The 15,000-nt window shown below is 40.3% G+C and overlaps 1 protein-coding gene across 4 annotated transcripts in view; it reads left to right on the plus strand.

Moving 5' to 3' along the window:
* The window catches only part of Sox5 (SRY-box 5), a 370,611-nt gene that overhangs the window by 267,465 nt on the left and 88,146 nt on the right, over window positions 1-15,000 (plus strand). For all 4 annotated transcript variants that reach the window (XM_028757584.1, XM_028757583.1, XM_028757585.1 and 1 more), the window contains one exon: window positions 2,932-3,017. In XM_028757584.1, coding sequence (XP_028613417.1) covers window positions 2,932-3,017 — 86 coding nt within the window. The remainder of the gene's footprint in view (window positions 1-2,931; window positions 3,018-15,000) is intronic.

Genomic DNA, 15,000 nt, shown 5'->3' on the forward strand with positions numbered 1-15,000 from the left:
ACCAAAAAAAAAAAAAAAAAAAAAAAAAAAAAAAAAAAAAAAAAAAAAAAACCGGCATGTGGGAGGAGTTCAAGTTAGCTTGCAATTCCAAGTTATAGTCGAACATGGGGCTGGGGGTGGAGCAGTCAAGATGGCAGAAACTTGAAGCAACTAGTCACATCCACGGGCAAGGGCAGAGAGAAGATGAATGTGTGAATGTGTACATGCTTCCTCTTCATCTTACTCTTTCCTCTGCTGATCTATGATCCATACCCAGGGAATGAATGGTGCTGCACATTTCTCAGGCTAGCTCTTCCAACATGAGTTAATGTCAGTCAAGATAGACACTCCTTTCCCCCACAGGCCAGCTTTCTACAGTCTCTCACTGAGACTTTCTTCCCAGGTCACTTCAATCATTATAATCCAGGATCACACACCTATTTTTAAAGTCGCCAGTAGTCTCCATGTTCCCTTTAGATTATAAATATCAATACAGTCTCCAGTCCTAGCACCTGTTGGCTTGGGGTTTGTACTCAACTGTCTTTACTCCAAACTGATGGTGTCAAGTCTCATGGCTTCATTTGGATGTGTGATTACCTCTCTCAAAGCTTGGTATGCAAATATCCAAAACATTTTCTTATTTCTTCATGTATTTCCCCCAGCCTCCTACTGTAGTGTGTCGATCTTATTCCTTATCTCTGTTATGAGCCAAATAAATACATCCTCTCTTCTATCAGTGTTGGGTGGAAACTCTGGAAGTCACCTTGAGCCAATTCCTGTCTTGTCACAAAATCAGCGAACTTCCATGTGAGTTCTACCCCCTTAAGTGTTGAGTTTCTTAGGTTCTTACCAATCCACCCCTGTTACCTGCTACACAGAAGTCTGCTTCTGTGACTTCCACTTGCTAGTTAAGTAATCTTGGATTTTTTTTTCTTCACATGTGGGGTTCCCTTTCTTCTGTAGGATAAAGTTAGATGCTTTAATATTTGTTTATAGAGCCCTGAATACTATGTTACCACCTAACACTGTCCACAGTCCCGTGCTTATTTATTTCAACACCTGCTCTGTAGTTAAGCTACCCTGTGCTCTCAGTTTAAACTGTCAACTTGACACAACCTATATTACCTGGGAAAAGTGTCTCAGTTTCAGAATTACTTAGATCAGATTGGTCTTTGACTAAGACTGTGGGGATTATCTCCATTGTTGGTTGCTATAGAGGATTCAGCCCATTGTGGGTAGCACCATTCCCTAGGCAAGTCTCTGGACTCTGTAAGAAATCTAGCTGAACAAGGAAGTAGGCAGCATGTGTATATACATTCAGTTCTCACTGCTTGTCTGTGAATGTTATGTGACTGGCTGTCTAGTCCTTCTCTTGACTTCTCCTCAGCGAGGGAAAGTCACCTGAAACTGAAATCCAAATAAACTCTTGATTCTCCTGGTTGCTTTTTCTCAGGCTATCTGTCACAATAACAGAAACAAAGCTGGAACATTCTCTTTCAAATAAAAATACTAAACATCACCTATGTAAAATCTCCATACTACTAAGCAATATTTATTATAACACAAAATCACAACCAAGTATAAAATTAAGGAATTGGTGAAACAAAGCTGTTGAGACTCCGTGAACATGTTGTGGCTTCCATGGGGCCTTCCCTGGAAACCTACACTTGAACTTCACTGCATTCCTAACAAAACCTTGAGTTTATGTTACACTTATTAAAAATTCACCTTCCAGTTGCCAAGAGCAATGTTCACCATTTATCCTGGGTACTACTCAGTAAGTGTTTAAAACTGAATTACTTTAGTATTGTTTACACAGAAGCATTTAGTTTCTTTCATGAATTAATTTTTGCTTGTTTTTTTTTTTCAGTCAGGGTCTTACTTGTGTAGTCCTCATTGGCCATAAATTTCAGGTCCTTCTGCCTCAGTTTCCTGAATGGTGGGTTTATAGACATCTGGCCTCACATGTTCAATTTCTAAAGCCAGTTTAATATATTAGAAAAATTATTCTTATAGTCATTACTTTTGATTTCTTTCTATATTATATTCCCAGTGGTTAACTAATGTGTACTATTGGTTCGATTACTAACACACAGTTGGCTTCTGTGCAGAGTATCTGCCTTAGCTCTTATTAAGCAAATAATTATTTCTTGATCTGCATCAAAAATACACCACATAATCCATATATACCTCTGGTATACATTTTTTATAGAACATAAGACGAGAGAAAAAACAAGATTGATCTCTGACCTCATTTTTTTAAGGTCTAATTTTGAAAGATCTATTTGTCCATTTGTTGCCATTAAAATATATTTTTGTCAACATTTATCTTTATAAAATTAAAATGTCAACATTTTCTACAATGTCAAAAAGAAAAGAAAGAAAGGGCAAACATGAAAATGTTTTCTTTACACTGATATCATCCGTGAGCTGTTAAAGAGGTTATTTGAATCCAGGCTGTAACACAACATTCAGAAAATTTAGCCAGTGGCTTAAATCTTTGGTGTTTAGCTTGTTAAAATGAAAGTAAGCTTAGTTAAGTTCTGTGTGTGATAAGACTGGAAAGTCGGCAAGGACTTGCTGTGCTCTGATCAAGTCTGCAGTGGTGTGTGTGTGTGTGTGTGTGTGTGTGTGTGTGTGTGTGTGTGTGTATGTGTGTGTGTGTCTGTCCAAGTACAACCCTCTGAACCAGCACCCCCAGCCCCCCATTTTCCTAAATACATCATGAAAAAAGGATGAGGTTTCAGCCTTAATTGCTTGCTCCTTTTATCCCCATTCCTCTCTCGGCCAGGGTTGTGAAGAGTGTCGGTAAAAGGCTACACAATAGAGCTTTTCATTAGCCCCAGCCAGGCACACAAAGCCAGGCTTTTGGGAACAGTGAATGCAGGGGTTTAATTTGCAGGTGGAGAGGAGATAAAAGGTGCTGACGCCCTCTATTATTCTCTTACTTAGGTGACCCTTACCCTGTTCAGCTGATCCCAACCACCATGGCAGCTGCTGCAGCAGCGACACCAGGCTTAGGCCCACTCCAGCTGCAGGTAAGTCGGGAGACAATGCAGGGGAGGCAGGGGTTAAGTGCAAGCCACAGAAGGCAACCATTATCCTCTTAGAGCAAACTACAACTGAGGACTGAGTCTTTGGTGACACGCATTTGTTTTGTCTTTACCTCTATTTGTTCTGAACCCCAACCCCCAAAGATTAGTTTTCAGTTTTGGTTGTGTGCTCTGAACTAAAGATTACCTACAATTTTGTCATTGCCCGGTGAGGTGAGGTTTAATACTGTGAACTTCGGGCTCCATCTTGTTGGTAGGCATCATGATTTTTGTTGTGGAAAGGTCCCTAAAATAACATCACCATCATCATCATCACTGTCATCATCATCATCGTCGTCAACAACAACAACAACAAAAATAAACAGCTCATCAGAGATACCTAACCTCAGCTATGATCTAAAGCAACCGAAACAGAATGTTATTTGAAATCATTGAGGATGCCTGGTGTTACTAAAGTACTCAGAGTCCATTTGTTCTTGCTTAGAGGCAGATCATTTGAACAAGCAAGGAAGACCAGACCAAAGTCAGCAGGTGTCCATTTGCACTTGAGCTTATCCTGACATCCTAATGGAGACCTCCTTGCCCTTCAGACTGTGGAGCTTCAGTACACCCAGGAAAAGTCAATAACCTTACCAGATGTCTAGGCGATTTTAGAAATTATGCCTCTGGGGTTAAAAAGAGAATCGATATGATTTTTAGTAGAGAGAGCATTCTTTGTCTCAGTCTCTGAATTGGTACTGCATAATATACTTCATATGCCCTGTTATTGTGAGCCTTCGAATTATGTATCCAATCAGAACAGATGATAAGCTAAGACTAGGGTCTATCTCCTCCTGGAGAACTGGTTTACAAGCATAGGAAACACACATCAAATGTATTGATGGCACACTTCATACAATTGAACTGCACCCATGACTGTGACTTGACATGCCTGGCATTATTCTAGGTTAAGTTCTTCATCAGATCCTCCAGAGCTGGGTAGAACCAATGCGCACAGAGATGTGTCCAAAGCTGGAGACTGGCAGGAGGAGCTAGCCGTGGGAGCACTGAGAAAGTATTCTGTGGAGGTTGTAACATTAGTTTCTAGTTTATCTTTTTCATGAAAAATGACATGGTGTCTGTTTCTTGGAGCTAGAATATGTTCAGAAGTGTTGGAGCTATGAGGACAATAAAATAATTGTAACATTTGTCATCTTTTTCAAGTGGTGTCTGGGGAATAGCAACAATATAGGGAAGGGATTGTAGCAGGTAAGACTCCAGAGATGCACACAGACACTCGCTGTCTATATTTGTTATGGGTAAATTATTTCTCCTAACTTTCTCAAAGAATGACTTACATTATCTGGCATTTAAAACATCTATTTTCGTAGATGACAGAAAATGGTCTTTTATAATGGAGCTAGAAGAAGAGGTAAAACAAACAGAAAGAGGATAAAGAACAGAGGAATTAGAAGAAAATGAAGAGCAGCCTCCAGCAACAGATTAGAATGTGGAAACAGGCTTCTGAGGTTTATTATATACAGATTGAGAGTTTCTGTTTGCCATACTCACTGGAGAGAAAGGTGACTGTAAGGTGAAAGTGACCACTGAGTCCTACTGTTGGTCTCCACCAGAGAGTGGTGTTGCCCAGTGAGCATCTCGGTTGCTTTTCCTACAAAGACAGATTAGAATATGTGGGATAAGTTATGTTTGGTTTCCATTCTGAAGCATTTTCAACTTTTCTCATATCTGAAGTATTAGTTTCCTTACTGAGACACGAAGAACATCTTTGAGCCCAAACAGGTTTGCTCTTTCTGTAAACAACTTGATCTGTAGCAGGGCAAAGTTCTCTTGTTGATCATTATCCATACCTCACGATAATGGGGTCTTGCTACCTTGATCTGTCTGGTCCTGAGTGTGTCTTCCTCCTGTCTCAGTTGCTCAGTCTACTCTTGAGTGTGTCACCCTGCTACCTCGTCCTTGGAACAATTATAATTGTACATCCTGACATGGCCTTTGAAAGTTTTCCATGTAAGCAATTTTGTATCCATTAAAGTTTATAATTTTAGATGGGTTCTCAAATAACCTACACTGTAATATCATAAGAAAATTGGCCTTCAGAACATCGTCACAGGAAGCTATGCATACTCACAAGATGTACTTACACAAACATATGCACATAATTTAATTTTGCAATTCTGAGGAAAGTGGGGGTGGGGCAGATAGTCACGTCAAACAAATTCCAAAGACTTGTTTTCTAAGAGCTGCTAAGTGTTTGCTCAGTGGCTTCTGACATCTTTATTGTAGAGCCATGGATCCCTCCACTTAATTTCAGCCTGCTTAACACCTACGAAGACCTCTGGTGTCTTCTCCCCACATGGTAGGCCTACACAGATAGGTTTGAGGGAAGCAATCTTCAATGGTCTTAACGTTTATATCACATCTACTTCCATTGGATAAATCTGCATCCGAAATGCTCTGTCTTAGTGGAATGTAAGAAACAAGCTAGGTTTAATGCTTTCCAAACTCTGCTTTGAAACATTTTAGGCTCCACTGACCATCTCTTTATAATTCTCTCAGTAAACCAACTGACCCTTCCAGAGAATAGAACTCATACAGCTAGAAAATCATTCCAGTGTCCATTCCACATCTTACCATCTACCTATCTGCTATTATCTCAGAAACACAGTTGTAGTGGCCAAAAGTAAAGAGGTCACTTACACTTTTTCTTTCTTAACCACACATAACTCCTGTGTCGATGCAAGATGGTACACTGGAGAAGTTGTGTGTGTGGTTCTCTTGGGCATTAACCAGAGTTTAAGTAAGCTGGGATAGGCGAGTCTTATCTGTAAAATGTCACATCTTCTTTGTGGCTGAGACACACCCCCATTGACAGGAGCCACTCAGGTAACAGAGCCACCCAGGTAACAAGAGTCCTCCCTTTGCTCCCTGACCCATGCGTCCCGCCCCTTGCTTCCTGCCCTGTGTTCCTTCACAGACAGCTTGACATGCTTGGCTGAGACCCTCCTCTGTGTTATCTTTGGGCTATGATGATAGTATACCTTGCAGCAAGTATCCCATCCTTCTCCATCAAACCAATCCAACTCAAGAAAGCTCCCTAATGGACAGGTACCCAGACAGTTGTGTATACCCTCAATCCATCCTACTGTGATTTCTTCAGGACAGTCTAACGTTCCAAGTGGACGAGGCTTTAGGTTTTGTAGCTCATCAGCCAACCAGTTGAGAAAGAGCATTGAGTTTTCTTTTCTTCTGACTTCTCCAAGTTTTGTGAATTCTGCCTCCTCTCTTGGGGAGGGAGAAAAGAGCGCTTTCTCCATAACCCAAGCTTCTTAAAGCCATTGGTCCAGCCTTCTCTCTATTTATCCTGCTCCGAGATGCTAGCACACATTGGTCTTCTATGATGTGGGAGGATGGGAAAAAAGGACAGGAGAGACAGAGGCACATGGTCAATGCTGGACACAAGAAGCAAATGCAAGAGCCATTCGGTCAGTGTTAGACACAAAACGAGTTAGAGGCAAGAGCAATGACCTCAATGCTGGAGAACCAGGTTAGTAGAATTTTAGAAAAGGGAACACCTGGTGACAGTCCTGTTGGTGTCAATCCCTGCTTTCTTTGTTTTAAAAACATTAGTTCACTTGGGGGGATTGTCTAGTTGTTTGGTTTCTGCTATTATTTGATCCATTTCTGTTTGTTCTGGGTGAGGAGTGGTGAGCCCAGGGGTATCTTTCGTATCTTTCCCAAGACAGCAGTTAGGGACCCTGAACTGAGGAAGGTGTAGGAAGAATAACTGGGGAGTTACTTACGTACGTACCTCTGACAGACCAGCACTGATCCAAGTCTATAATTGTTCCTTGCTAAAGGAGGGAAATCTTAAACAAATATAAATACAATGGTTTGAATTTTATCAAATTCTATAGCAATTAATATTGCTAGCAGATGGTTGAGGTCTTGCACGACATCATAGGTAAGGATTTCCTAGAACAATCTCATTTAATTTTTGTCACTGTACTTGAAGTTAGATATTAGTAGCTCCCTTTGACAAGGAAGGAGGCTTGAGCACAGAGTTCAAACGCCACTGTTTTGAATAATTACATTCATTTCACCATGCCCAAGAGACTTTATTTGCAACTCTAGAGTCCTTCTCTCCCAAGAGGCTCTCTAACTCAATCACTGGAGAATCAAATTGTAACAATCATGATGATTGGTTGACATTTCTTCAAATGCTCTGTGCTTTCTGGAAGCAAAGTGACCAACGAGAATGACAGCGGCAGCTGCACTTGAGACTCTGAGCTTCGAGCTTTGTAGAGAGTAATTCAAACACTTTCAGGACGAAGATCTGATGAGGAGCTCTGAAGGTCTTTCTACTTCTGGTTGATGGGATTTACCCATTCCGTTGTCTCTTGAAGTTACCTTGTGCACATGGTTTTCCCCACTTGTATAACACCATATATACATACATATACATGTACATATATATATACATACATATACATGTACATATACACATACATATATATACCTGTACATATGCATATACATTACAATCTTTGTTGAAGGAAGGAAGAGCAGAGGTGAGCATAATGATTTTAAAAGACCAGAAAACAACACGCCTTAGATAAAACTACTTTTTTAGTACATAGCTATTATTTTGTGGCCCTGAAAATCACTACCATGTGTAATGAAAAAGTATTTTCTATGAAAACAGACCCCATTGTGTATTTTTAGGAGTAGTTAAAATGTTTCCAACATCATCACGTATTACCTTTATTTTTTTGAGACAAGCGATTTAATCTCAATTATGAATACAACAAAACAAACACGTTATGCCAATTACTATTAAAAATGTCTTTTCTTAGAGCAAATCTCTTTGTATCTTATGCCTCCTACACCTTTTTCTAAGGTCCTGAGCCACTTGACAGCCTGGGTGTTGGCCATGGGTAGGGAAGATGGTGTACATGTTTATGTAGGCCGTGGACTCAGGCCCACATGAATTTCCCCGAGGATTGTCTTCCCCTATGTCCAGGCTGCTCACTCTTTGGTCTCAGTGGGTGCTGTCAGCTCATCTCCTCCTCCACTTCCAAGCAAAAGTGCTGTGCTGAGCTGTGAGCTCTGCCACTCCGTCTCTGTCTTGCAGTGTGGTCCTCTCTCTCACTAAACATGTCAAGACTCCATCTGCTTCTTTCCATCGTAACTGACTATGCTAGGCCAACTCTTCATTCATCCACAGCAGCCCCAGAATATTCTTTCAGGCTAGATCTTGTCAGCCCAGTTCATTTCCTGTTTGTTACTTTTTTTATTCAAAATAAAATAAGTAACAGTCGTGTCTTATTCCTGCTTAAGACCTTAGATACCTCCCTGATGAGTTCACTTCTTTCTCCACTCCCAGGAATGCCATTGCTAACTGTCTCCATTATTCTCCTCACTTCTGTGGGCAAATCACTGACAAGATACACTGAAGGGAAGGGATGTTTCTTCTGGCTCCCAGTTGACAGGATGCAGTCCTCACAATGGGAAAGCATGATGGTAGAGCTTGTGGCTGTCATGGCGGACTGAGGTTGCTCTCTTATATCTTGGAAGACCACAAGATGATGATGCATCTGCCCATCCTGTTTTCTTGGTTTTCCTTGTTTAGTTGGCCGTGGGATTTTGTCACCATACCATGGTAGCCTCTCTACTTTCCATCTTCCCTTGGCACAAAGACACACCCAAAGGTGTTCCTCCTAGGTAAACTAAATCATATCAAACTGTCAGTGTAGATCAGCCATCCCATTCACCCAGCTGACTCAGACTTAACCCTCAGGCTTCATATGAGATTCTCTCTCTCTCTCTCTCTCTCTCTCTCTCTCTCTCTCTCTCTCTCTCATCTCTCATCTCTCTCTGTCTCTGTCTGTCTCTCTGTCTCTCTCTCTCTCCCTCTCCCTCTCCCTCCCTCCCTCCCTCTCCCCTCTCTCTCTCAGACTCCGTCTCTCTCTCTCTCTCTCTCTCTCTCTCTCTCTCTCTCTCTCTCTCTCTCTCAGACTTGTTCCCAAATCTGTGCTAAGACACTTGTGAGATATGTTCTAAATTATAGTCAGGGCAATTACTGCTGTGATGAAACCCCATGAACTGAGCAACCTGGGGAGAAAAGTGATTATTCAGCTTACACTTTCACAGCACTGTTTATCACCGAAGGAAGTCAGGACAGGAAACCAAGCAGGGCAGGAACCTGGAGGCAGGAGCTGATGCAGAAGGATGGAGGGGTGCTGCTTGCTGGCTTGCTCTCCATGGATTACTCAGCCTGCTTTCTTATAGAACCCAGGACCACCAGCCCAGGGAGGGCTCTACCCACAATGGGCTGGGCCCTCTCACATTAATCAATAACTTAAAAAAGTACCCTATGGGTTTGCCTACAGCCTGATCATATGGAGGGACTTTCTTAGTGACTTTAGTTTGTGTTAACATAAAATAGCTAGCACATTGATTTCTACCAATCAAAATCCAAATGTCAGTAAGCTGCCATTATTTGAGCTTTACCACAAGCTTTCTATGTATTAACGGACTCAGTAATCATATGTTAAATGGGAGGGAGGAATGAAGGTTAGCTTTACTTCAATAAATTATCTGATTTTCTTATATTGTCCTGTGATACAAAAATATTATGCTTAATGTTAATAAATAGTTTGCTCTATAAATCTCCCTATTTTAAAAATTATCAATAATTTTAATGAACAATCGTGACTTATATAGGAATAGAAAAACAGTTTTAATTTAATTCTAGAATATCATGTTAACATTTTATAAAAAATAAAATCAAGGAACTATTCTTATTGAAATGTTTAAGAAACACTGTATGTGGCTGGCGTCATGGTTGGCACTGGCACTATGGTATTTGCAAAAATTAATTTGTAACCTTTCTTTAGACAGCCGTGGCCTGTTCCATCTATGGCGGGCTCCTTTGTTCCTTGACTTGCTAAGGCAGATTCATAGCCTTTGAGTTTTGAAGTAACTCTTCCTTCTACATGGCTCTCCCTTTGCCTGGAAGACTCACTCTCACCTTCTGTTAATATATGGTATAGTCTCCCCTTTCTGGAACCTACATGACCATACTGTTATGTCATAACCCAATATTCCTACAGATATCCCCACTTGAAGCTCCCCCTTCCACTCATCTTCTGCAGTCACCGTCAAACATGTTTTCTATCTGATCCCTTGTCTGTCTCCTGAGAATGGTGCACCCCGACAGGACAGGATCTCCTCCCTGCCCTACTGCACCTCAAAAACACTTAGGAAATCTCAAGTGCTCAGAATCTATCGTGTGCTGAGGGTAAAATAGTTTCCAATAAAATAATGCAACTTATGATTAATTTCTGGAACAAATGGTATTTAAGCACCAGGGGACTTTGTGGTTATTTTAGTCTCTCGTTGAAGACACTTAGGGTGTAAGAAAGCTCTAGTAAGCTCAGCCTTGCCTGACTGTTCCTCCCCTTGCCTTGGCATAGCCATGGCTGCTGCAAGCTCTGTGTGTCTGCACTTGGGGCAATTGTCTAAGTCTTCTGAAGTCATTATAAATTACCAATGAGAGACGAAACATTGCAACTTCTTATTATTCCTCTATTGTATGCTAATGTGCACAGACACACATAAGAATATGCATGCTGGAGGTGCTTTTATGTGACACAGTGTGGCTCATCTTGCCAGGCAACATTGACATAGACTGTGTCTACATGATAGATGGATGTAGTTATCAAAACAGTAACTAGCCAATTAGCATTCTCATAGACTGACTTGACCTGTTTTCTCTTTGTCTCCCTTGATTTCTTTTTTTAAATTCCTCTTTTCTAAATACTTTTCCCCCCATGTGTGATTGTATGGTTTAGACATTTTTCTTCCTGATGTCAGTTCTTTTTAAAGAAGGTGGGTTTTATTTTTATACAAAATGAACCTAGCTTTATTTCTATATTTAAAATGAAGTCTAAGTATTTACACAAAATAAAGCTAACAGAAATTTTGGATGTTTGTGTCTAGATGAAATCAGCTATGAATTGTCTGTTCCTAATTAATAAAATCCAACGACTGCAGTAGACTTCCAGCTAACATTTATTTTTCCCATTCATTCTGATTAATTTGCATTTTAGTTAATGAGCATCATGAATCTTTTAATAGTAGTTATACTGTACGGTCCTATTTCTATTTTTTTTAAGCCAGGCTTCTAATATTTGAAATTAGAAGGAAATATTTATCTGGTTTCTTCTCACTTTATAAATACTGTGTCTGTCTTGGCCAAAAGATGGTTACCACCTGTTCTACCTATAGGAAGCCAAAAGTACCGACTCCAACCAGTGATTAATAGTGATAAGCAGAAGGAAACAAAGATTGGAATTTTTGGGCAGTCATATTTTTGCTCAAAATAAGCAAGTAGTCCTCGATCAAGAATTCATATTGAATTAATTAAACTTTAAAAAATTTTTACTACAACTATTTTAAAAATTCAAAAGAATATTTTTTTTGAATGTTAAGGCTCAAAATCTTGAAGCTAAGTGAGGAGCTCCTGTAGAATCAGGACCACGCCCTAACCAAGGGCCTGAACCTGTGCAAAGAGAGCCCCATGGGAAGGAGCTAAAATCTCAGTAGCTGTCAAGGGTGAGACAGCATCAGCTTCTGGCCGACAGAGCTTTACTAAGGTAGACATGAGTTAAAATAAAACAATACCCTGAAGTTTGTCTTTTTATCAAAACCCTGCCGACCTTTGACAGAAGTCCAGACATCCATGGTGATAAGACAGCAATCAGTGTTTCACAGTCTCCAGGACTGAGAGTCACTGAGCCTAGCTTGTGGTGTTCAGCCAAGAGAGAACCCCAGAAAGATCTAGAAAAAAAAGGAACCTGGTGCAATGTAGACAGATCCTGTGAGATCTCATTACTGAGAATGGGTATGTTTCCATGCTGGGATTTTCATGTGAAGCTTTCCCAGTGGAGCTCCTAACTACTCAGAAGAACATTTAGAGCACAGCCATTCCCTCACCAGATAGGAAATGATCAAGGACCTTGCTCGCTTCTCAGCTGCAGCTCTGGCAGGCTGGTTGCTTCTGTCTTCTGTCTGCTTGAGTGAATTTTCTCACAGGTTAGAAGGCATAATTCTCTTGCTTCTTCTCCCTTTGACCCTGAGCCTGCAGGGCAGACAGACAGAAGCACACATAGGACTAAACACCACAGCTGCAGAGCAAGCATTTGCATACGTATTAATAGAGGAAAGGAACACAACAATTAAATTATATACAAAGACATCCTGCATACTAAAGAACATATGCAAATAGGCCAGGAAAAGTGCAGCCAACATTCACTCTGACTTTTCCAAGCCCATATGGGATCCAGTCAGAGCCCAGCAGTTTCCTTCAAGGAAGATCCTGTTAGGCTGTGCTTCTGCAGTTATTACCATCCTCAGGGTTCTCAGGGCATGCTTGACATTTGGACAATGAGAATATCGCTTTTGAAGTGTATAAGACACTAACAAAAACATCAGTCCAAGTGCTTCGCCAACACACGTTTTTATTAGAACCAAAACAAACAGGTGGCAAATTTCAAAATTAGAATTGAATTTCTGCCATGGCTGATTATATGATAACAGGGCTGCTACTCATGGCCAGGGTCCTGGTAAGAACTTCGTGCTGGTGTCTTGGTGGTAATCAATACATGTTAGGTGACTCTCCAGTGTTCCTGGGTTAATACATGTACCTGCAAGGCTTTCTAGGCTCAAAGCCAATGTTAGAAAATTATAGGACCCACACTGGTTTACTGTAATGTTAAAAGCTTGAATATCTTTTTTTAATTTTAATCAAGAAAAGGAGAACCACTTAATGTTGGAATTCGGGCTGCAGGTAAGGAGAGGAAAGGACTGATGTGCTTATCTTAGCAATGTGTTATTCAATGACACTGGTAGCTTAGTTTGTACCACCAGCATCCTTTAAAGTTAGTCAAAGGATAGTTATGAATTCAAATGCCACCCTGGATGTCAAGGTTAATGAAGGTCACAATTATCACTATAGATGGGAAACATGGTCCGAATGAGGACAGATACTGCTAAGATCAGCAGCTGCTGGGTGGTTTTGGTTGGTATCACAAAAGTGTTGAATATGATGAATTATTAGTCTGGCTACTTACAAGCACACATGAGGGATGTGTAGGCTGCATTACTGTACCTCAGAAGCCTAGGATGATGCCTCCTCAATCATGAATAATTAAGGCAGAGACATATGGTCCGTTTATAAGATAATTTGAGGGAAAGAAACATGAAGGTTAGAATAACTGCATTGTCACACCGAGGAGCCATCTTTAGATTCATGTTCTAAGAGGTACCTACTTCTTACTGTGGCATAGCGACTGAGTGTGCTATCTGCACACATTTGTCCTATTTCAAGGCTGCACATGACTGAAGCGCTGATTCGGACAGCTCACCAAACTTCTCTGTTCTTCATTTTCCTTGTCTATAAGATGTGGGTAGAAGTGGTAGCTTTTCATGAGACTGAAACTAGCTAAGGCATAGAGAATGCTCAGAGTGATAGACGTGACCTTTATCACCCACCAGGTACCATGGTGTGGACAAGACCCAATGGTGGGTATTTTAGCTGATTAGTAGAGCTTTCTAAGCTTCTATTAAAATTGTGTTTGTTATTTAAATTGTAAGTTAAAAAGAGGGCATAAACGATTTTTCTTATATAAATAAACACCAATAAAACTGAGACAAAATGCCTTCTATATGTGAGAATACTATATTCTCCTATGTTCTATAGCATAAAGGTGCATTGAGACTCTATAGGAAAGTTAGAGTGATCCTCAGAGAGCGCGAGTCCTTGCTGCTCTGGCAGAAGGCTGGAGTTTGTTTTCCAGCACCCACACCCGGTGGCTTCCAAGCACCTGTGATTCTACCTTCAGTGGCCCAATGCCCTTTTCTGGCTTTTGAGGGCACTACACACACACACACACACACACACACACACACCCAAACAGAGATACATGTAATACACACAGAAGAATAAGAAAGTCCTCAGGAGGCAAAGCATTTACTTATCTAAAATCAAACCATTGGGATGGCTACTTGGAGTGGAGTTTCCCATATTTTGTTACTGTGTACTTTTTTTCATTATTCATATCTATGAAACGGTAGCCTCCAGCCATGTCCTACATTTCCACGGGTGTAATGAAAATGAATTGCTCTGTGTATTGTCCCCAACTGTTTTAAATAAATATCTTATAAAACCTACAATAAATCATTGTTACATATGGCCTTTTAATATGATATTTAAATTTTAAATAACATAAAAATGTTTTCTGGTATTAGCATTTGATACATACTCACAGGGTGCACATGCTAGTAGGATTAGGTTCTTCATCACATATTCTACCTGCTACCCTCTCTTTCTATGTTAACCGCAACCAAATCATTTCTCAACCTTTATAAACTTTATTTTTTATTGGTTTCTTTGAGGAAACAGTTTTATTTCACACTTTAATGCAAAAGTGAATTATGTTTATAGAACTATATATCCTACAGATTTTAGCTTTTCAGAGGTATGGTTTGTTTTTAACTTGTGAGATTCCAAGTCATGAGTAATCAAGCACAGATCCATATGGACCTTAGAGGAGCTCAAAAGGAAAAAGAATAGAAGCATAAGAAAGGAACAGAGTTTGAAGAAAGACAGAGCCTCCCCTTCTGACATGTGGATAATAGCCAGATGATAGACAGACATGACTTGCTAGATGGATGATGGATTGATAGATTGAAGCTGGATAGATGATTAAATATACAGATAGATGATTGGATAGTAGGTAGATTATTAGGTAGATAGTGAATAGATATTTAGATAGATGAATCAGTGTGTAGCTAGATAGGCTGGATGGCTGGTGAATAGATGATTAGATGGATGGATGGATGAATGAATAGATGATTAGATTGATAGGTGAATGAATGGATATGTTATTGAATAGATGGATGG

Source organism: Grammomys surdaster, unplaced genomic scaffold, assembly GCF_004785775.1.
Source record: "Grammomys surdaster isolate TR1022 unplaced genomic scaffold, NIH_TR_1.0 126176, whole genome shotgun sequence".
NCBI lineage: Eukaryota > Metazoa > Chordata > Mammalia > Rodentia > Muridae > Grammomys > Grammomys surdaster.